A 22829-nucleotide genomic window follows, 5' to 3' on the forward strand; every position below is an offset into this window, starting at 1 on the left:
CACTTCCTGGGAAAGGTTTGGTAAAAATCCTCACCAATTTGCATAGATGACCACAGACCCAAACCCTTGGATCTGAGAACAATGAAAAAGCATTCAGTTTTCTTACAAGAAGACTTTTAATAGAAGTAGAAGTAAATAGAAATAAAGGAATCACCTCTGTAAAATCAGGATGGTAGATACCTTACAGGGTAATTAGATTCAAAACATAGAGAATCCCTCTAGGCAAAACCTTAAGTTACAAAAAAGACACACAGACAGGAATAGTCGTTCTATTCAGCACAATTCTTTTCTCAGCCATTTAAAGAAATCATAATCTAACACATACCAGCTAGATTACTTACTAAAAGTTCTAAGACTCCATTCCTGGTCCATCCCTGGCAAAAGCAGCATACAGACAGACACAGACCCTTTGTTTTTTCTCCCTCCTCCCAGCTTTTGAAAGTATCTTGTCTCCTCTTTGGTCATTTTGGTCAGGTGCCAGCGAGGTTACCTTTATCTTCTTAACCCTTTACAGGTGAGAGGATTTTTCCTCTGACCAGGAGGGATTTTAAAGGGATTTACCCTTCCCTTTATATTTATGACAAGGACCCTGCAAGGAGGAAGTATCCCAGAGCTCAGGCTCCAGTCCAAGCCCGAACGCCTACACTGCAATTAAACAGTCCCTTAGCCTGAGCTCCGCAAGCCCAAGTCTGCTGTAGACATACCCTCACAGTGTACAATTGCCATAACTGAGCTACTCAGCATAGGGCCAGATAAGCTTTTTCAGATGAAGAATATAGGAAATTCAAATGAGACTGAAAGGTATATAACATTTAAACAGAGATTTTACAGGTGTGCAAATCAGAATGATTGTACAAAAATTCAGTTTATGTTACTGTTCTTTTAGAGCCTGCCTTCTTGTTGTTACAGATTTATGTCTGAATAAGATAGTTCCTCTCACAATCCAGTTTTTCCTGCTCTTAATCCTGCAGTCATGTTATAACCTTGCAAAGACGATATAATGCCACAGCTATAAGCTCATTACATAAACCATGAAAAGATTTACTTTATTAATAATACATTTTAATTATATACCTATAAAACTATTTTTAAAATGAAGTAAAAACTAATAAATCTAAATGTATACATCATTTCTTATTTCATTTTTCCTGGTCGCCTGTATTTTTATATTTCTGTATGGCCTTTTTGTCTTTAATTCTTTTCTCCTTTTACCTTATCTCCACTGGTTTTCTTTTCCCTCTTCCCTTAACATTGTAACCCTTCTGCCTGTCAGAGTTGGCAGCAACAAGGGCTGGGTTCAGTATCTAGGGGTTCCATTCCAATAACACAATACAAAACAGGCTCAAGCCCACACCCAGTGACCTGGGACAAATATATACCACCCCCGCTGGGCGCCTCCAAGAGGCAATACTTCCCCTCTCGCAAGCACATAGTCTGAGTGTAGCAAAAGCCTTTTAATAACAGAGAGAAACAATGTGGCATTATGTTGGGGAAACACCACCAACAGGATTCCTAACACAGCCCATGAGCCAAAAACACCCCACCCCAAGCAAATTGGGGCATGTCCTTTCCCTTTGGTTCTTGAGTCCTGCAACCCAAAATCACCCAAAGTCCCAAAAGTCCAACGACCCAAAAGTCTCTGTCCCTGGTCAGGGCAGCCCCAGAGTTCAAAAGTTTATCTGCAGAGTCTTACCTCCCAATCTGGGTGGAGATTGGGGTGGGGGGGGTTAAGGGGCACCTTACGTGGTCCAAAGCTGATGGCTCCACCTCTCCATGGGGCTCTGCTCTGCCAGCCGCCCCATGAGCTGCTCTAGGCGTCCAACAAACTGCTCCGCTCCAGCAGCCACTCCACTCTGCTCCGCTCGCCGTCCCGCAAACTGCTCTGCTCCACCAGCTGCTCCGCTCGCCATCCCACAAACTGCTCCGCTCCACCAGCTGCTCTGCTCCGCTCGCCATCCCGCAAACTGCTCCGCTCCACCAGCTGCTCTGCTCACCGTCCTGCTTCACCATATATCTTCAGGCTCCCCCACTACTTAACACTCAGTGATTTCAGCTCTTAGTATGTTTAGCTCTTTTGTGATTTCAGCTTGTAGCAGGGGAGCCTCAGTGCTGGTGTACCATTAGCCCAAAGTGAATTCAGCTCAGCAGCCTGTAATTAGACTCCTTAATGGAATCAAAATTAGCTCTGATATTCCACAGCGGAGAGAGGAGGAAGTGCAATTAGCATGCAAGGCCCTTACCAGGAGGACCCATACCACCAAGTATTAATACCTGTCCCCAGCCTCTCTCAATTCACAGAGTTTTGGAACCCATGTCCCTTGCCTAGCGAGTGCTACTTAGTTGATGGCGAGTCCCTCCATCATAACAAAAGGCCAAGTACAGTTCCACTGTCCTTGATTCCCATAATCAGGGTAATAACAATTTATTCTTCCTGCCCCAATAACAGACACACTGGGGATCCCACAGCAGCCAAAGTGACCATATGGGCAGCTATGGCCTCATTCTAGGCAGGGTGGGTGTGCCTATGCAAATGAGATCACCCCTGAAGTTCTTTTCCACAACTTGCCACACCTCACCACCAGATGTCAGGGTGGAGCTTATCCTGACTCTGCTTACAAAATGATCTCACTTTTTTTCTTATTCCTGCTTTCAGTTTTCCTTTTTGTCTTCTCTTCCACAGTCCTATTACTCTCTTCTCCTTTTTCCTCATCTGACACCGAACCTTTTGGCTTTAAAATTCCTTTCTCTCATTGCAAGTATATTGCCTAAATGCTTTTCCTTTTGCAACACTCCTTCATTGCTATTTGCCCAGCTGGGTAGAGCCTTCATTTTAGTTTTTCCCCCACAGTGTTTGACATTATAGCCTAATGTTGTGTGTAAAACATTCACCATTGTGAATTTACTATGGAAGCAACCAGCGAAAAAGGAAATTTGGACGGCAAAGGAGGAATTTTTTATTTAAATAGAAATATATTTGATCACTAGTAAAATGCCCAAAGAAAACTATGAAAAGTTTATTAATGATGAATGTATTTAGGTCTAAATTTTCAAACTTGGATGCCTAATATTAAGCAGCTAGAACTAGATCCTTGGCTTTGGCCAAAAAGTATACAGTGCAACTTAAAAGGGTGGTTGGTGCAAAAATGGCTTTAGGCTTTAGGTATTTGTGATACCTAGGTTTTGGGCCAGTTTTGTCTCAGACAGGTCCTCTGGCATAAGGTAGAATAGGCTAAGGACTGCTCTAACTTGGATGTGCTCTCCTAAAACGAGCCACAATACAGAATGCAGGGTAGGCAAGTGACATGGGGCTGCTTGTGGGTAGTGTGTTAAAACCATCTGCTCAATGTTTGCTTGTTTCAGAGAAAGCAAACAAAATCTTGCGATGTAGATAGAGGAGCATAAATTGGTCGTATTCTTGTGTTATATAAATGGTATCATGTTGCAAATATTGTCTGGTATTCTGTTCATATATCATAGGGATGATCTTTCTTAGAATAGAAAGGTATATTAAAGATCAAATTTATTAGATATTCTGATGTAAGAAAGACCAGCTATACTTGGCTTTAGTAGTTTAGGAAGAAAGGGACCTGTGACAGGATTCCAGGTTCTTGAAAGGAGAGGAATGGATTAATGCCAGTTAACTGAGAGAAATATTGTTTCAAAAACAAGAGGTCAGTGAATGAAATTAATGAGGGATTATAGTATAAGCAGTTTGGGCCAGGTTTCTTAACACAAATGATGGCTGGCATATGGAACAAGCTGCCAGAATCAGCAATAGATTTAAACCAAAAAATCAATTGAAGAGGGAGTTGGACCCATTTATGGAAGCCAGTGTTACCCAGGATTGTAGCACTATCCAATTTATCAGGTTAAAGGATGAGAGAATATAAAGTTGATTTGAAGTTCCTAGCTTTATCAGGACAGACAGCTATTTTCATTCAATAAAAAAGAAAAGAAATGGCCAGGAGTGTTCTCCAAGAAAGTACTTTGTCTCCTTATGCTATTGCTGGACAGCTTGGGGACATAGAAATGGCAAAGGGATTTCTTGTTCATCATGCAGTGGGTGGGAAAGCTTTTAAATTGTATCTAAATTAAACAATTCTAAATGTACTGTGTAGGCCTTATGAAATCTGCTGAATTATTGAATTTACCAGTACAGTACAGTGTCACACAATACAAAGAGAAGCATTTATTTAGACAGTAGATGTCAACACTGACATGAGGCAGAGATGCAAATCTGCAGTATCTTAAGATAAAAAGTACAAAAAAACCACTCTTTTCCTCAAAAGTAAATTTAAGGCTGGAGAAAGGAACAGTTCATCTCTGTAAACTAAAGTCCTGTACCCTCAGAACAACATGGATAACATCAGTTCAAGCTTCCCTACACTGCTCCCCTTATGTACCTCACCTTCTTTTTTTTTTTTGCAGAGATCCTCTTTAAGAGTGAGAGGGTAGTTCATTCTCTATACCTATCATTCTGCGACAGCCAACAGATATGCCAGATGTGACTTGGGAGAGGCATATTGACACCTGTACAACTAAGATTTAGATTGAGACCTTACAAATCTGGTTGAAACCAGTGGTCTACAAGTGAAAGGGGTCTATACATACTACACTACCAAACTTTTCAGTTATTTAATTCCCTTTTGAACATATTCTGGGAAAATTTAGTTTTACTTTTTAATTCTTTTTTGCACACTCAGATGGTATGCTTGATATATAGCATCCTATTCCCTGTTGTCCACACAACTTTTTGCAGTTATAATATTCACCATTTTCTTAAGGGCTGTCAGGCTACAGTAGAGCTTCTGGTAACTCATTTTACCTGACAGAACATGGGTTTGTAATGTGAAAGCTGTAGAAAATGACCAGTTACTTCTTTACAGTTAGCCTGTTACTCCTTATGCCATTGAGTGCTCAAGTTCCACAAACATAAATGCTGAAAAATTGCTGATGTTTTTGTCTGTCTTGACAGCAGCTGGTTTTTCTCCTGTCTAATTTTGCCAACATTATGTGCCTTTTTAAAAAAGAGGAATTAACATGCTTGATACAAAAAAATAGACCCTACAAGGAAAGCCTCAGGGTAAACTGCTTTTATCTTCCTGAAGTTTTGCGTCTTTCCAGCATTTGAAAGCTATGGTCTGTAAAGATGAACAAATGAGGAAAATCAGTAGGGCAGAGGTTTAATTTAATAACAAGCCAACATTACTACAGAATAACTAGGACTCACTCTTTGCTGTTGAGGAAAAAAATATCATGACTTCAAAGGCATCTTAAGAAGTCTTGCAGCTGTATTATATTCAAAATAACCTGGCCAGTAGTCAGAATTGAGAAGATGTTAGTCCTGGTCTAAGTTTTTGTACCAGAAGAACTATATCAGTTAGGAAAGATCGGGGTAGGGGGGTGGTTTTGGTTTTTTACTGATGTAGCTACAGTAGAACCTCAGAGTTACGAACTGACCGGTCAACCGCACACCTCATTTGGAACCAGAAGTATGCAATCAGGCACCAGCAGAGATCAAAAAAAGCAAATACAGTACAGTGCTGTGTTAACATAAACTACTAAACAAAATAAAGGGAAAGTTTAAAAAAAAAGATTTGACAAGGTAAGGAAACTATTTTTGTGCTTGTTTCATTTAAATTAGGATGGTTAGAAGCAGCATTTTTCTTCTGCATAGTAAAGTTTCAAAGCTATATTAAATCAATGTTCAGTTGTAAACTTTTGAAAGAACCACTATATCGTTTTGCTTAGAGTTATGAACATTTCAGAGTTACAAACAATCTCCATTCCTGAGGTGTTTGTAACTCTGAGATTCTACTGTGTATACCTGTACAACCTCTAGTTTGAATGCTGTTATATCAGTGCAATGGTGCCTTATACCAGTATAGCTTATTCCCTTTCCAATATGGGAATAAGCTATACCACTATAAGGATTTTTATACTAGTATAACTTCATCCACACTAGGGAAGGTCATACTGCTTTAACTATATCAGTATAGATAAAGTAAGACAACTTTAGTGATATAAAGACAAGTTCTTAGCGATATAAATTAGACAAGAAAAGGAACAAGACCAGATCATTTATCTGTATCATCAGAACAATGACACTTTATGTTAAGGTTCCATTTAAAAGAAGCTTTAAAAGGGTTAGTAAATGATTAAGCAAGTCCATAGAGTCCAAGAGGTCAAAGGGTTGCTTATAACTATGGCTTATACTTATAACCATCTCAAATTTTTTTTTTTTGCGGACCACTTGAAAATTGCTGAGGGTCTTGGCGGACCACTTAATGATCTTTCCAAGTGTTGTTTGTACCATTAGCTATTGTAAAGCGCTTTGGATAAAAGCGCTATATAAAAAAACTTAATGATAATTAACATTTTTTGTTCTACAAATAAAAGCACACAACTCATATTTTAATATCAATAGTCTTACCTTTCTAATGCAATGGATGTGCCCTCTCTCCCACGCCATGGCAGCCCCCAAGCTGGGGCTGGGAAGGAAGGGGGTCTTTCCCTCTGTCCTCCGCCATGGCAGCTCTCGAGCTGGGGCTGGGAAGGAGAAGGTCTCCCCCACCGCAGCAGCCCCTGAACTGGGCTGGGAAGGAGGGAGCAGTCTCTCTCCAACCACAACAGCCACAGAGCAGAGGCTGGGAAGGAGGGCCGTCTCTCCCCGGCAGCAGCTGCCCTGGAGCTGGGGAAAGTCACCTCTTTTTCTGACCGCTGCAGCCCTGCATGTCCCAAATACCCCCCACCCCATCTTCTCACCCTATTGCCCCCTCCCATCTACCCTCTATTCCCCCCAAGGCTACCACCTCACCTTACATGTGCATCTGCTCCAGCGTCCAGGCACCTAATTAGTAGAGCCGTGCCTGTGCAGCTCCACTAATTAGGTGGGTGGCCCTTCATTCTCTCATGTGCGGCCACCCAGGTGCGCACCTTAGAGGAAACTATCTGCAGACCACCTGAATGGAGCTCACGGACCACTGGTGGTCTGCGGACCACAGTTTGAGACCCTCTGATCTATAACACATTCTATGATGTGCTTATAACAATCTTTGACATGCTTTAATGTCTGTTAAGCAATTATTAACCCTTTATATTAAGGTTCCATTTCTAAATGTTTTATAAAGTGTGAGTATCAAAATGTAAAGAAAACCTATAAAAAAAGAGAGCTTAAAGAACTCAATTAGCTGTGTAGCATCACAGTATTGATGCTGTAGTTAAAGCTCTGTTAGGTTTTTCAATTCAACTTGCTGCTTTTGAAGGCAGTAGTTAAATGTAGATTGAAACAGGAGAGGGAGCTTGATCCTGCAGGGCTGGAACCTGAGACCATGGTGATGCTGGGCTGCTGTCATCTCCAGGGTTGCCAACCCTCCAGCATTGTCTTGGAGTCTCCAGGAATTAAAGATTAATCTTTAATGAAAGATTATGTTATGTGATGAAACCCCCAGGAATCCGTCCAACCAAAATTGGCAACCCTAATCACCACAGGTAGATCCCTGCGTGGATACAAAATGTGTATCACATCCAATCCATGATCCTCAAACATGTCCACAAATATAAAGCAGATATCTGCAGATTTGCAGGGCTCTATCACAGGAAGCTCCTGCAGGAGGACCCCATGAGGCTGGGCCCAGAAGGAAGTACCAACCCACAGGACCTGAGTGGCAGCCCACTGACTGATTGGCTGGCTGGCTGACTGGCTGCCAGTATGTAAGACAGGAAGCCATGACAGGGAGTTGTCTGAGCAACAGTACATACTGCCTATCTTGCTTCACATTCTGTGTGTGAGAGATCCCAGACTCTAGCTTCTGATTCTGCCTGCTTCCTGATGCCTGACTCTTAATTTACCCTCCAGCCTATCTTGGTCTCTGACCTCCCAGTAACTGGACCCTGCCTGCCTACTGATGCCGGATTCCTGGTTTGCCCTCTGGTCTATCTCAGACTCTGACCCTCTGGTACCCAACTCGGCTTGAGTCCCAACTCTCACTCTGACCACTAGGTCTGGCTGCCCACGACCTGGTCATGACACACTTCATTACTTAAGAAAGAGTGGGAGCTCTGGGGGAGTGCTGTTTACTCAGAGGAGAAGAGGGAGAGTTGTGTTATGCATCTTCCCATCCCCCACACAATCCCATTTTACTTTAAACCTTGGCTGAAGGATTTCATGTTTTTATATTTCTATACTGAATTTTATCCTAAAGAGCAGGACCCCAGGGTATTTTACAAATGCTTTAGGCCACCTTTGCAGTCCCTGATCCTTGGCTGACTCAGCATTGAGCTAGTTTTCCAGTATAGGTTAGTACAGCTTTAAACTGTATAATTTGCTAGTAATTCCAAGGGCCTGTACTGGGAGTTGGGGATCGCACATAGGGATGCCCTAGCCCAGCCCCCTTCTCCCATTACAGACTAGAAGTGGAGGTGATATACAAGGCATTAAAGTGGCTCTGTAACACTGGAAGTTTCCCCTATATAGGACAAATCCTCCATAGGCCAGATCTTCTGGGTTTAGAATACCTTTGCACTGGAAAACCAGTTTAAAGCAGCCCTAACCAATCAGAAAATCTGTCCCTATATATTTGGTGTGGTTCCATATTGTACCCTTGCTCAGATCTGCAGCCGTATATGGGATGGGATGGAGCTGTGGTTACTGATAAGAAGTGTTCAGAGTCATTCTGCCTGTGTAAGGTGGAGGCATGCACAGCAGTGTATCTCCTAACACTGTACTTTGGTTTCATTTTGACTCAGAGGAAAGAGAATCAGACAGTCAATTTCTGCATGTCCTTGGCCTTTCTTTGCGACTCTTCCATCCAGGTCCTGCTCAAGTCCAGTTCCTGCTTAGTTAATAGATCAGGCAAGATCTGATTACATGGTAAGCTGGGTGCAAGCAAACAATGTGTGTTTTAAATATGACTAAATGTAAATATATACATCTAGAAACGAAGATTGTAGGCCATATATACAGGATGGGGGAACAGGATGGGGGACTCTATCCTGGGAAGCAGTGATTCTGAAAAATCGTGATGGCTAATCAGCTGAACATGAGCTCTCAGTGGCCAAAAGGACTATTGTGATCCATAAAAAGGGGAATCTCGAGTAGAGTAGAGTAGAGACGTTATTTTACCTCTGTGTTTGGCGCTGCTGTGACCACTGCTGTAATACTGTATCCATTTCTGATGTCCACAGTTCAAGAATGATGTTGATAACTTGGAGAGGGTTTAGGGAAGAGCCACAGGGCTTCTTAAAGGATTAGGAAACTTGCCTTATAATGATGGACTCAAGGAGCTCAGACTAATAAAGAGAAGGTTAAGGGGTGACTTGATTAGTTTACTAACACCTATATGAGGAGCAAATGTTTGATAATGGACTTCAGTCTAACAAGGTCTAACAAGATCCAATGGCTCGAAGTTGAAGTTAGATGAATTCAGACTGGAAACAAGGCGTATTTTTTTAACAATGAGGGTAATTAACCATTGGAAGAATTTACCAAAGTGAAAAGTTCCCCTGGTGTTATCTGGACCAGTGATCTGCTAGGTCACGCCAAACCTCGACTCTGGGATCCAGCCTTACCTTGCTCTGCTGTGAGAACCCCCACTCCCAGGCTGTTCACGCACAGCCTCTATCATGCAAGCTGCTCCCAGCTACATGCGTGAGCACTTTTGGCCAGCCGCTGCTTAGATTGTGCAACCGAATGACACTAGCCAATATCTCTGGTCCCAGACCCAACCCTAGGAACCTCTGTCTTGCAGTGTCCAGTTATGCCGACTGGATGCTGCAAGCTTGTATGAGTTCATCAATTTAACAAAGAAATTGATATGTACCAGGCTTGTTATCCCAAGGGGAGTCTCTGACACGCTTCAGACCAAACACACTGCTTCTGGTAGAATAAACAAACAAATTTATTAACTACAAAAGATAGATTTTAAGTGATTATAAGTCAAAGCACAACAAGTCAGATTTGGTCAAATGAAATAAAAGCAAAATGCATTCTAAGCTGATCTTAACACTTTCAGTGCCCTTACAAATGTAGATGCTTCTCACCACAGGCTGGCTGGTTGCTCTTCAGCCAGGCTCTCCCTTTCGATCAGTGCTTCAGTCACTTGGTGGAGATGTCTGTAGATGGGGGTGAAAGAGAGAGAGCATAGCAAACGTCTCTCCCTTTTATCATATTCTTTCTTCCCTCTTGGCTTTGCCCCACCCCGAGTCAGGTGAGCATTGCAGTCCCAAATTGACCAAGGGAAGAGGGGTGACTCACTTGAGAGTCCAACAGATCCTTTGTTGCTGCCTAGGCCAGTGTCCTTTGTTCCTGTGAGGCTGGGCTGGATTTGCCCCATACATGCCCTGGTGAGGTTAAACCGCCCATTGTCCCAAGTCATCTGGCATAGACCAGCTGTAGGTTTTTAATTGCAGTGTAGACATACCCAAAGAGACCTCTTGGGTCTGTTTCATGATCAGTATTTACAGAGAAAAGATACTTTGAATTATCTTTACTTGCAATTATAAATAATTTAGCCAAGTGTAGAAATGGAGTTCAACCATAGCTGTTACTTTACATAGCTGTTACTTTACATTTAATTCTCAAACTCTGGGGCGGGTCTCCAAAGGGAGGTAAGGGAATGTGTCAAGGAAGGCGCAAGGTGTTAAGAACTATGGCTGTCAGCCCCAGGTGGCTCGGGCTTGTGCAGAAGGACCATGCGCACCTGGGAGCCAAGGATAAAGGGAACAGGCAGAGCTCTGCCACTCAGGGCTGACAGCCAGAGCCCGACGACCGAGGCTTGCACTCTCCTTCCCCCTATTCCCCGTCCCTCACCAGGAGGCAGCCCAGGCTCAGGCTCTCTTCCATCCCCCAATCACGCACCTACAGGCAGCCAGGCTTTAACTGTCAGCCCCAGGGTGGCAGCAGCAGTGCAGAAGTAAGGGTGGCAATGGGCACTTAGTCTTCTGTGAAAAGTTGTTACAAATCCCACTGTTCACATTGCCTCCCTTACTTCTGTGCTGCTGCTGGTGTGGCACTGCCTTCAGAGCTGGGCGCCCGGCCAGCAGCTGCTGCTCTCCTCTATGTCTTCAGAGCTGAGTGGCAGTATATGTACTTGTGGGAGCGGAGGGCATAAACGACTACAGACACAAAGAAGGGGGGCCTGATCAAATAAGTTTGAGAAACACTGCTTTACATCAAGAGGAGAGTACTAATGAGAAATGAGAAATTTCTCTGAAATGAGAACTGGAGCTCCTAATTAGATGCTACTTTTACATACTTAGTTAATGTAATAATTTATTGAAAATGTGTGCATTTTTATTGAGGACTGAAAGACTGGAAATACAATCTCTCTCTCAATTATATGTGAGTCCCAGGCTGAGTGAGTGTGGATGGATGTGGATACTGGGTTGGAGGGGAAGGGGGCAGAAGCAAAGGGAGAGTACAGGGTCAGGACAGCCATTGGGTTGCTGTATAGGGCTGGCTTAAAAAGGAATTCTGTTTTGACCTGGGGAGGTGTTCTACTTGTTTTTAACGTTAGAAATGTCACATATCAATTGTGATCATCTTTGGTTTTGCTGGAGGACTGCACAGATGTCTCAGAGAACGTGTGTTCCCTACTGTCATTGTTCAAGTGAATGGGTCGGGGGAAAGGGAGGGAAATCTTTAACGAAGCTCTATTTTCTCTAAAATGTTAATTAGTCTGCCATAAAACAGGTGTTAACACAAATAGTCTTAAACAGTCTGACTAAAACTCCTCTCCTCTCTCAGTTGCTCACCTTTCAGCCTCTTGACACAAGGGCCTGGTCTACACTTAAAAGTTTTATTGGCATAGATATGTCAGTTAGAAGTGTGAAAAATGACACCCCTAACCAACATAGCTATGCTGGCGAAAGCTCTAGTGTAGATGCAGTTCTAGTGGCAAAAAAGTATTTTGTTGGTGTGGAGAATGAGGAAGATATCTTGGGGTTTTTTTTATGAATAAGTGTATCTTATTTTAGCTTTTTGGTATTACCCTACCTACCTGCATTGAGTTAAATCAAAGGAAGCTCTAAGGAGGAAACTAACTGGAAATCATAGAATCATAGAATATCAGAGTTGGAAGGGACCTCTGGAGGACATCTAGTCCAACCCCCTGCCCAGAGCAGGACCAATCCCCAACTAATTCATCCCAGCCAGGGGTTTGTCAAGCCTGACCTTAAAAACTTCTAAGGAAGGGGATTCTACCACCTCCCTAGGTAACGCATTCCAGTGTTTCACCACTCTCCTAGTGAAAAGGTTTTTCCTAATATCCAACCTAAATCTCCCCCACTGCAACTTGAGACCATTACTCCTCGTTCTGTCATCTGCTATCACTGAGAATAGTCTAGATCCGTCCTCTTTGAATCCACCTTTCAGGTAGTTAAAAGCAGCTATCAAATCCCCCCTCATTCTTCTCTTCTGTAGACTAAACAATCCCAGTTCCCTCAGCCTCTCCTCATAAGTCATGTGTTCCAGACCCGTAATCATTTTTGTTGCCCTTCGCTGGACTCTCTCCAGTTTTTCCACATCCTTCTTATAGTGTGGGGCCCAAAAGTGGACACAGTACTCCAGATGAGGCCTCACCAATGTCGAATAGAGGGGAATGATCACATCCCTCAATCTGCTGGCAATGCCCCTACTTATACATCCCAAAATGCCATTGGCCTTCTTGGCAACAAGGGCACACTGTTGACTCATATCCAGCTTCTCATCCACTGTCACCCCTAGGTCCTTCTCTGCAGAACTGCTGCCTAGCCATTTGGTCCCTAGTCTGTAGCAGTGCATTGGATTCTTCCATCCTAAGTGCAGGACTCTGCACTTGTCCTTGTTGAACCTCATCAGATTTCTTTTGGCCCAATCCTCCAATTTGTCTAGGTCCCTCTCTATCCTATCCCTACCCTCCAGCATATCTACCACTCCTCCCAGTTTACTGTCATCCGCAAACTTGCTGAGGGTGCAATCCATACCATCCTCCAGATCATTAATGAAGATATTGAACAAAACCGGCTCCAGGACCGACCCTTGGGGCACTCCGCTAGATACTGGCTGCCAACTAGTCATGGAGCCATTGATCACTACCCATTGAGACCGACAATCTAGCCAACTTTCTACCCATCTTGTTGTGCATCCATCCAGCCCATACTTCTTTAACTTGCTGATGAGAATACTGTGGGAGACCGTGTCAAAAGCTTTGCTAAAGTCAAGGAATAACACGTCCACTGCTTTCCCTTCATCCACAGAACCAGTTATCTCATCATAGAAGGCAATTAGTTTAGATTAAATGAAACAGTGGCAGAGATGAGGGTCCTTAAGGAACACTGGAGGGGGAGCTGTTAACTGGGGAAAGGCTCCTGCCCAGCTCCGTCCAGGCTAGCAAGTAGTGTCATAGCTACAGTGGTGCAAGCAGTGCAGTCGTTGTAGGGCCCACTTGATTGTGGGGGCCAACCAGCAGAAACCACTCTATCCTAGGCACCACTGTAATTAAGCCACTGTCAACCTATAGGCAGAATAGGCAACCTGTGTGCCAAGTAGCAAGAAGTGGCCCCCAGCCAGGCTGCCTCAGTCCAGCAAGTGCCACTGCCCTGCCTCCAGTATGAGAAAGTTTTAGCCACAACTCAGGCAATGGGCAACTTGTGGCTGCTCCTGGCAATACCACCAGAGTTGCTGGCACTTCAAATTGGTGTCCAACCTGCACCTGTTATTCTATGCCCGGTCCCCATGGGCCCTGCCACCCAGGCAGTCCCTGACCACCACCAACCTGAACTTGCATGGTGCCACTGCTTCAGCAGTGAGGAGCTCATCCAGGAAGGTGCAAGAGGTGGACTGGGGGTGTACAGCGTGTGGGGCCAGGCAGTGGGTGATGGCTGGGGTGGGCTGAGGATGTGGAGTGCAGGCTGGGGGTACAGAGTGTGGAGGGGTAGGGGGGCTGAGTCCTGTTATGGTTGAGCTGAGAGGCTCCGGGGAGGGGTTGTGTGGGATGGGGCCCCAGGGGATGGAGGAGGAGATTGCAGAAGGCAGGTGGGGATCAGCCCCTGATCGGAATTAATCTCTCTACTATGTTAGAATGTGTTTCTCCTAACTGGGGTAGATGCACTGGTTCACTCTAGCTCCTATGCAACATTTTGACAATGGAAAACTATTGGCAACCTGCTCTGATCAGCCAGGTAAATTGAGTTTATGGAGTGGCCCAAAAGTAGCTGAAGCCATACCAGTGAATCTTGCACCATATGAGGTAGGATCATACTGTATCCAAAAAGTGTTTATATCTTAGAGGTACTTAGAAGATGTTACAGTTGTTGGTGAGGGCTGGCTTTTTATCTAGGTCGGGTAACATTTCTATGATATATGCAGTGTTGTTGTAGCCATGTTGGTCCCAGGATATGAGAAAGAGAAAGTAGTATTTTTTTTATTGTTGAAAGGGACAAGCTTTTCAGCATCACAGAGCTCTTCTTCTGGTCTGGAGAAGGTAAACAGAGTGTCTGAGCTAAATACAAGTTGGAATAGATTGTTAAGCATAAGGAGTTCACACATGCAGTAGGGGAATACTTAAAATGAAGTGGGCAGTTCAGGGTTGTCAGGGTGTTGGACAAATGATATGATATGGAAACAGACATACCATAAGTTACTCCTGGGAGAATTCTGCGCCAAAAAAATAAAAAATGCTGCACACAATATTGTAAAATTCTGCATATTTTATTTGTCACGCCAGTTTCAATTTGTCATACCAGTTTCAATTATTTCAATTATTTTGGTAATTTATTTCAAAATACCTGTCAGCAAGTATTTCTGTAACAATAGAGACAAAAAAAAAGATTCAGGAAATGTTTTTTTGACAAATAGATTCCTTATTAGGCATATTAATACAGAACTTTGAGTAATTTATTTAAACTACAACACAGAAATGTATTTCCCACATCTCTCAGAAGCAGTGCAAAGGCTTGGGGGAGTCTGGGTAACAGAGGGAGGGGGAAGGAGCCCGGGAGTGAACCTGAAGGATTGTTGGATGTGAGTGGGAGAAGTATGGAACAGGGGTTTTTTGGGGGAGGGGAGGGATTGTTAGGGAGTTGAGGAGTCTCACGCATGCAGACCCTGGCTGACCCCAAGCCTCTCCCATTCAGTCAGGCACATCTGCCCTTCTTCCCCATGAATTCCTGCAGTCCCCTACTCTCTGTCCCCATGTAGCCCTACAGCACCCCTTCCATTCAGCCCCTGGCTCAACACTGTCACCCCACTAGCTCCTGAGCCTGTGCCCCAGTCTGTATCACCCACTAGCCCTTCTGAATCAGTCTGTGACCCCCCCCAACACCCCTATGTGCCCCACTCTCTCTCTCCTAACCTGGCTCTGTGGGCAGGATGCTGTGATGAACACAGCTGGCTGCTGACTGTTCTGGTGCCACAGTGGCCTCTGGTGGGTGAAAGGCAGAATTGCAGCACTTCTCCTACCCTGGGGAAAAAATTCTGCGCTGGACATGAATTCTGCACATGTGAAGTGGCACACAATTCCCATAGGAGTAATAAATGCCTGACTTAGTCAGTAATGTAAAATGGACTAGGTATCACAATCTTTGAAAAGTGCTGAAGATGTAGTTGTTTTACTAGTTAGTTTTGTTTTGTTTTTTATTGACATGGCAGTATGGATCTTTGTGCTTGGTTTAGAGTGGTCTATATGTTTGTGACAATACTTGTTTTCATTTGGTGCCTAGCCACACATGATTGGTGAATGCAAATGCTGTGTGTGCTCAAATTGCAAGTTTTGCCATGGACAAAATTGTCCGTTCAGATATATAAAGATTTGGGGCTTGATTTCCCATTGTATTACTCACCCATTGTAACTCTATTCACTCAGTTCCAGTAGAATTGCACCAACTTGAGACAGGAGTAACACAATAGTAACTCACATCTTTGTGCTTTTTGACAAACAACGTGTATACTTTGGACATGCCTTATGCGTAGTTTAAAGTTTGGCACACAAAACCTGAGTTACACATTTTTATGTTGATACAATGAGTTTATTACTAATGTGTGAAGCTTCATGATTGCTATTGTGCAGATTTTCAATTAGATAAAATTTACTAGTAAAATTATGGTTAGGTTTTGTATATGGATGCTTTATCTGTGATGACACAATATACAGGCTGCATGTTTATGGATATGATAGATAAATTATGATTTTCCAAGATGATAAAGGTAAGCAAATTTTTAGATTTTGGAACCGGAAAGGAGACCTCTGTCTATTCTTGCACCAGCGCCTTCTCGGGCCTTGCTACGCCACTGCTAGCAAGGTTTATCCTTCCCAGTCCTGAGCCTAGGATCAAAGGGGATACTAAATCATTAAAGGACCCCAGACCTAGAAAAAAGAAAGGGAGAGATGAGCCTACATCTACACAACGCGCCACTGGCGGCAGCATGTATAGTATGTGATAGCTATGTGCCACAGTGAAAAGCAGGTCGGTGAAAGGGTCTGGTGTGGGGAGATAGCATGGAAAAGGTTCAGCAGCTTCTCACTGCCAGAGCCTTTCACTGTGGTGAGGAAAGGCTCTGGGAGGTTGAGGCAGCTGGGAAAGGCTGAGCCCTGTGGCAGGGAAAGCCTGGGAGCTGCCCAAGGCTTTCCCTGCTGCCTCCCAATGCCAGAACCTTTCCTGGCTGGGGGAGTCTTTTCCTGCAGACAGTAAAGGCTCCAGCAGTGGGGAGGCAGTGGGACACTACACTGCTAAAAATAGCTGCACAAACGGGAACATGACTTGGGCAAGCAGAGAGTATGTATGGTATTCGCATAACTCTTCAGGCGTGTCTTTACTTACCTGTGTTGTGCCTCCCATCTATGCTGCTATTTATACTTATGCTAGGGGAACTATACATGTATGTACTGCGCATAGTGCTGAAAGAAGCATGCAGTGTATATGTACCTAGAGGCACATACAGAGCATGATACAGCAGAACAACCTACTTCTTCCAGCTGAGAGCTGGAGATAACTGGGCTGAATGGAACTTACCAGAAATTTCAAGGAAAGATTAAGATTTACGTAAGGGGAAGCGTATGTGTATATCAGCCTTTATTGTTTTTACCCTTTTCTCTGTGTGCTATATCTATTTGGGTGAATGAATAAATGCTTTAAAGAAGCTGTTTCTGAGTCACTTTAATCAGCTGCTGTCACAGACTCCTGGAAGAAAAGGGCTTTCAGATGACAAACGCAGCTGGGCCTGTCATGTTAACACAGTTGGTAAACAGAGAAGCTATCATCGAAAGATCCTGTCCTAGGTTGTTTGAACTGCATGGGTCTATCCTTGAGAGAAGTAAAGGATGTTGGCCCTGTCACCTCAGGGAGAAAAAGGGATAGAAGGTATGGCTCACCCCGCAACCATGATAGCCAGGATAGCTTCTGTTCAGGGTACTGGTATAAACTGCATCTCCACTAGCAATTTTGCCAGCAAACTTTTTCTAGTGTATATTAAGGCCTAATTCTCCAGTTAACATAGACTATTCTCTATGGTCCCTTCCAGCTCTATTTTTCTATGGTTCAGGGGCACACAAGACTTGAGTTTCCAATATCAACAACATGTTGTTTATTGTTTGAGATGTTTTGTTTGATTAAAACATTTCGAGCCTTCCTTATATATCATATATATCAAAGAAGTGAAAATTGGCAGAAAGCCAGTTCCTCTCCCCCACATGTCCCAATATAGACTGTAATTCTCATCCAGTAACTAATTTCTCCTTTGTATCAATTTTAAGTTCTTGACAGGATAAGTTTGATCAGTCCCTAATGTTTCTATTAAAAAATAATTAAGGAGTTATTTCACTTTAAAAAGTAAATAGGTACATTTGCTTAGTAATATTTAATAAATTGACTTTTTTCATAAGTGAAAGAACTGTGCACAGCTCACATATTCACCCTATAACTCCGAGCTATTACCATCTTTCCAATGGTTAGAGGATGAAACAAGATGTACTGACACTCAGCATATCATAACTCATCCTTGACATGCTTTCATACAACTTCCAAAGATGTCATCCCACATGTCAGTTCCAAAATTAGATTTCATTCCACAATTTTGTGCACTAAAAAAATTATCCATGAATGTAGATTGTCATAATTCCAGGACTAAATTTCTGCTGGAAGTCAAAATTTTGAATCAGAAATTAAAAATATATGTTTTCAACACATTATTAATGGTCTCCATTTCACTTGGATATTTTACAATTAATTTTTGTGTGTGACTGCTTCACATTAGTCCCTTTGGATTGTTTTCATGTAGCATATGCTAGGTGACTTAATTTCTGAAAATAAAGAGGTCAGCAGGAAAGTGGAAGGAACAGTGAAACACATAATTTACAAGGTTGCAGCAGCCCCTGCCCTGCAAGCTCCCAAGATATCATAAAGTGTCTTATTAGTAAGATCTGTGAAAAACTGGTAAATCTACTCTTCTTATGAAGATTAATGTCAGCGGTCATTGAAATCACTAAACCCGTATAAGCTGCTCTTCATCCAGGTGTAAATTTGTCTGCTTTGCTAAATTGTCTTTATAAAAGAGACCCATATTGGTCATTAAAGCTGTAGAGCTGCTATATGAATGTGGAGATCAGAGGTCTTATGGGTTCTTTCTGCCCTGTGGCTATGTTACATTTATAGCAAGTGGCTCTTGCAATCTTGTAGACCTAGAAAGCTACAAGGAAGCCTGACAAAGAAGCAAGTCTGGTATTAGTATTTTTACACCTGTGTAACACTCCGAGGTATTGACTGATCGGGCAAGTCAAGAAGTTACAAGTGTCAAGCCTTTAAGGGACTATAAAATCTGTCAGAGCCTCTCATTACTCAGTTACTGATGGGACTTCAGCAAATGGATGGTATTCACTTTTTAGACAATGTTCTGTTCTCCCTAGAGTCTGAGGAAAGAGGGGACCATGTGCTTTTTCTAAGCTGTATATCTCCTTGCTTTCCCAGTCTTCTATTGCATATTTTATGCTGGCTATTGTGGTTGCTTGTCTTACTCATTAATTGTGTTCCAATGGTTAGAGCAAAGGCTGAGGGTCACAAACTCACTAAATGACCTTGGGTAGTCACTTACTGCTCAGTTCTTCAGCAACTGTAAGACTAAGTAAAATAGAGTAAGTAAAATAGAGTTGCAGTAATCTCAGATAATTAAATTTACCCACCTGATATACAAGAATCTAAGAAAAAAATACTGGCTACAATATCATCAAGGGCTGAGCAATATAAATAAACACTCATATACAAAGTAATGCTCTGAAAGAATCCATCCACTGGAGAAAAGTTGAGTTTAATGGGTCAGACTAAAAGAGCATAAACCCATAGTGGGTTGTCCTGCATGGGAAGATTTGCGAAAGAATTTGAAGTAAGAAGAAAGGTCTCAAATACCAATGAACATACATTATTATTTTATGTTACTCAAAACCAACTGTTTACTATACATGGGAACTTTATTATGTCAAAAAAATAAGTCATTGGGTTGTTGATATAGCCCATAGGTAGGCATAGTGCTTTACAGTTTTTAAATAGACAAATCTCTGCCCCTAAAGAGTTTTACAATCTGTGTTAGATGTAACATAGCAGAGCAGATAATTGTGGACAAAGGATGAGGGACAGAAGAGTGAGAAGAGATTGGGCCTGATTCTCCACTGCATTACACCAGTTTGAAGCCACTATGAGTCCAGTGGCTTCAGCATAGCTATATAGTAATACAGTGGAGAATCCAGCCCATTCTTTATTATATATGTCTCTTAGTTGCCTTTCTAATTGCTCATTATTAACATTCATTTTTAAGTTAATATTTGAGAGAACAAAGTTGAAGAAGAGGTCAGAAGTGGATGGGACTTAGAAAAGCGAACTGTAAAAAGTGGAAAATCAACAATCTGTAAAAATGAGAACAGGAGACATCATCTTTTACGCATCCTGTGGATGTGTGCATTATTATATAGTCATTCTGCAATAAAATCTGAAGCAGCTAATACCATGACCAAGATATATTGGTTAGAAAATATTTCAGAATGTACCCTGCTCATAGGCATTATTTCTGCTAACACAAGCTAAGAAATGTATCTGGATGGTTTGTACTATTAAAGATCAGTCCAGCTGGCTATCTTAGACAAATATTGTTAAATAACATTTATTCATAGAACAAATTACCAGTGCATCATCTGGACTGACATCAATAGTTGACTTTTTTATCAATCAAAAAAATAGACTTAACTTATGTACTAGTGATAGATGAGTAAACATATTGTAATTGCTATCCTGGAAACTTTTTGAAAATATATTGCTATATTGACTTTATAAATACAATACTGTAATAGTATTTGCAGGACCTCATTAAATTACACGTGCATTGTTGTCTGTTAAAAAGAGGCTTGTGTTGGATTTCTCCCACAAAACGGAATCATACAATATATGCAGTAAACCTTTCTCTCTTTTTATCATTTGGATAAAAAAAGAGCAGGTAACTTTAACTAGTGTCCCTTTTATTTTAGGTGCAACAATGAAAATGAATGGTATCAGATCCATGAAAACATTATCCGCAAGTCCAGTACCAAGTACACAGCACCCAGCTCAAACTATGGTAATTTTTTTTTATTTTTTGGCTAGAGAACCCTTAAAGTGTACCTTGATAAAACTGAGAATTCTTTGTGGGCAGAGAAGTTCCACAAGATATGCTGTCACACCTAGCCCATTGCCAGGCATCATACATTCTTTCTAGTTGTTTGTTTATTTGTGCTGATGTTAGTATTTCGTCAGGTAAAGATTTATAGGGCATTACAACTCTGATACATGACTCTCTGAAAATGGCATTTTGGGGTTCCATGTTTGTGTTTTTAATAATTTCCATATAAAATTTATTCAGTTTACAGGTTAAAAAAAATCTCTAACGACCACTCCTACAAATTTGCCATGGATACAGAAAGTCAAACTGGATTCTGTCCTGCCCATGCACTGTTGGCAATATTAAAGATTCTGCATGTTAAAGTCTCTCCTTTATTATATCTGTACAATGCCATTGTCTGTAGATCAAAGTGGAGACAACTAGTGGCTATCTCTGAGTTTTCATTTGTGGCTACTCTTAATTTTGTTGGGCATTTTACCCTTGCTTATGAAAACCGGTAGCCAAGGGAAGTGTACAATATCATCAGCTAACTGTACTGGCGAAAATATTTTATATATCCATTTGGAGCAGTGTTTCTTGTTCAGTGTTCCTAGATAGAAATTGAGGGAAGTTCTACAGGAGCTGAAGGATTTGCACAGGAGTCAAAAATGTAATTAGACTCTCTCTTGATTATTCTGGATCATACCACCTAAGTATTCCCATGAAGATTCCCGCAGTGACACATACCTGAGACATGCTCATCTTAGGACACCATGAATCTATTTGTGAAGGGATAAATATTGCATTTCTTTAAGATACTTATCTGATTTTTCCAGAGAGAGACCAGTGCATTTATATCTGAAGATTAATTATCATGAACACTAGCTCTGATAGTTGCAGTGCAGAGTGCTTCATAAATAGCCATGGGCAGTTATTGTCTTGGCAGAGTTCTTACCGTATTCTGAGTCCAGATTTACTAAATTAAATAAATCAATTAAAGATAAATTTGTAATTTGTTGAGTAAATTAATCTTTCTCCTTATCCTGTCAGCCACCTCAGTTTATAAGTGACATAGATAGCTAATTTGGAAATGCAATTGCTATTCCATTCCAAATGCTACTGTGTGTTACTCTTAATGTACATGTGCATCCGATGAAGTGAACTGTAGCTCACGAAAGCTTATGCTCAAATAAATTTGTTAGTCTCTAAAGTGCCACAAGTACTCCTTTTCTTTATGCGAATACAGACTAACACGGCTGCTACTCTGAAACCTTAATGTACAGTCATTTAAAGGTACAGGCAGTTTTGCTTTTGTTGGAAAATAAATTTAGAATTCAGCAGGACCCCACTGAGGTTTAATTCCTAATCTCTTCTGGATTTCAGTTGTTTACATATCAAATATGATGTCACTGAATTTGCAATAATTCCCATTAGCATAAAGGGCACTAGGTACAACTGAAGGCAAATGAAGCAGCTAGCAAGCAGGGTTATGTTATAGGTAGAGTTTGTAATGCCATCTATAGGTAAGGTTGCCCATCACTTCTTGTTATAAGACTCTGTTTACAGTTGCTCATAACTTTGCTAAACTTTAACCACTTGGGCTGAAATTTTCAATAACAGGTGCCTGCCTCTGGCATGATTGCTTATTTATTTATTTGAAAGTTTCAGCAAAAGCAGCTCCAAATTTTTTGAGAACAAGCATAGGGGAAAATATATTGTTCGCCCATGTTAAAAGAATATTTCTAACCAGCTTGTTGAGAAGCTGTAGCGCCTCCATGCTTTGCAACAGGCACTTAAATTTGACAGCAGTGTTGTCCTGGTGTTAGGAATGCAGAGCTGCCACCTCTTATGATTTTATTGCGAATAGCACAAGTTTGCCCCTGCTGGAGCCAGTCTGGCAATGAGAGACTCTCCTGCCCTCATGCAAATTTCAGGCCTACCTGAGGGAAAGCCTCCTCTGATTGGCTGCCTTCCCCACTTCCCTATTTACAGGGAAAGAGCAGCCAATCATGACTGCTCCAGGAGCAGAGGGAGGACCCATGAGTAGGCTGGATAGCAACAGGGAGCAGAGGTGTGGTAAGTTGACAGAAGTGCAGAGAAGAGGTGGTTGGTTGTAGGCTAAATAGGAACAGAGATTGTGAGGAAAAGGAGCTGGGAGTGGCATAGAGGGGACAGAAACCAGTGGGAGGAGCCACGGTGTTAGAGTTGTGGATAAGATCAGTGTAGGAATTGGGGG

General features: G+C 42.1%; 1 protein-coding gene across 12 annotated transcripts in view; it reads left to right on the plus strand.

Annotated features, from left to right (window-relative positions):
- The window catches only part of DOCK3 (dedicator of cytokinesis 3), a 585647-nt gene that overhangs the window by 407461 nt on the left and 155357 nt on the right, over positions 1 to 22829 (plus strand). For 11 of the 12 annotated variants that reach the window (XM_073352483.2, XM_073352491.2, XM_073352484.2 and 8 more), the window contains exon 13: positions 20484 to 20572. In XM_073352483.2, coding sequence (XP_073208584.1) covers positions 20484 to 20572 — 89 coding nt within the window. Of the gene's footprint in view, positions 1 to 8672; positions 8873 to 20483; positions 20573 to 22829 lie in introns of those variants that run through there. The other variant, XM_073352495.2, reaches the window with a different exon arrangement.

Source organism: Lepidochelys kempii, chromosome 7 (genome assembly GCF_965140285.1).
Source record: "Lepidochelys kempii isolate rLepKem1 chromosome 7, rLepKem1.hap1, whole genome shotgun sequence".
Lineage (NCBI taxonomy): Eukaryota > Metazoa > Chordata > Testudines > Cheloniidae > Lepidochelys > Lepidochelys kempii.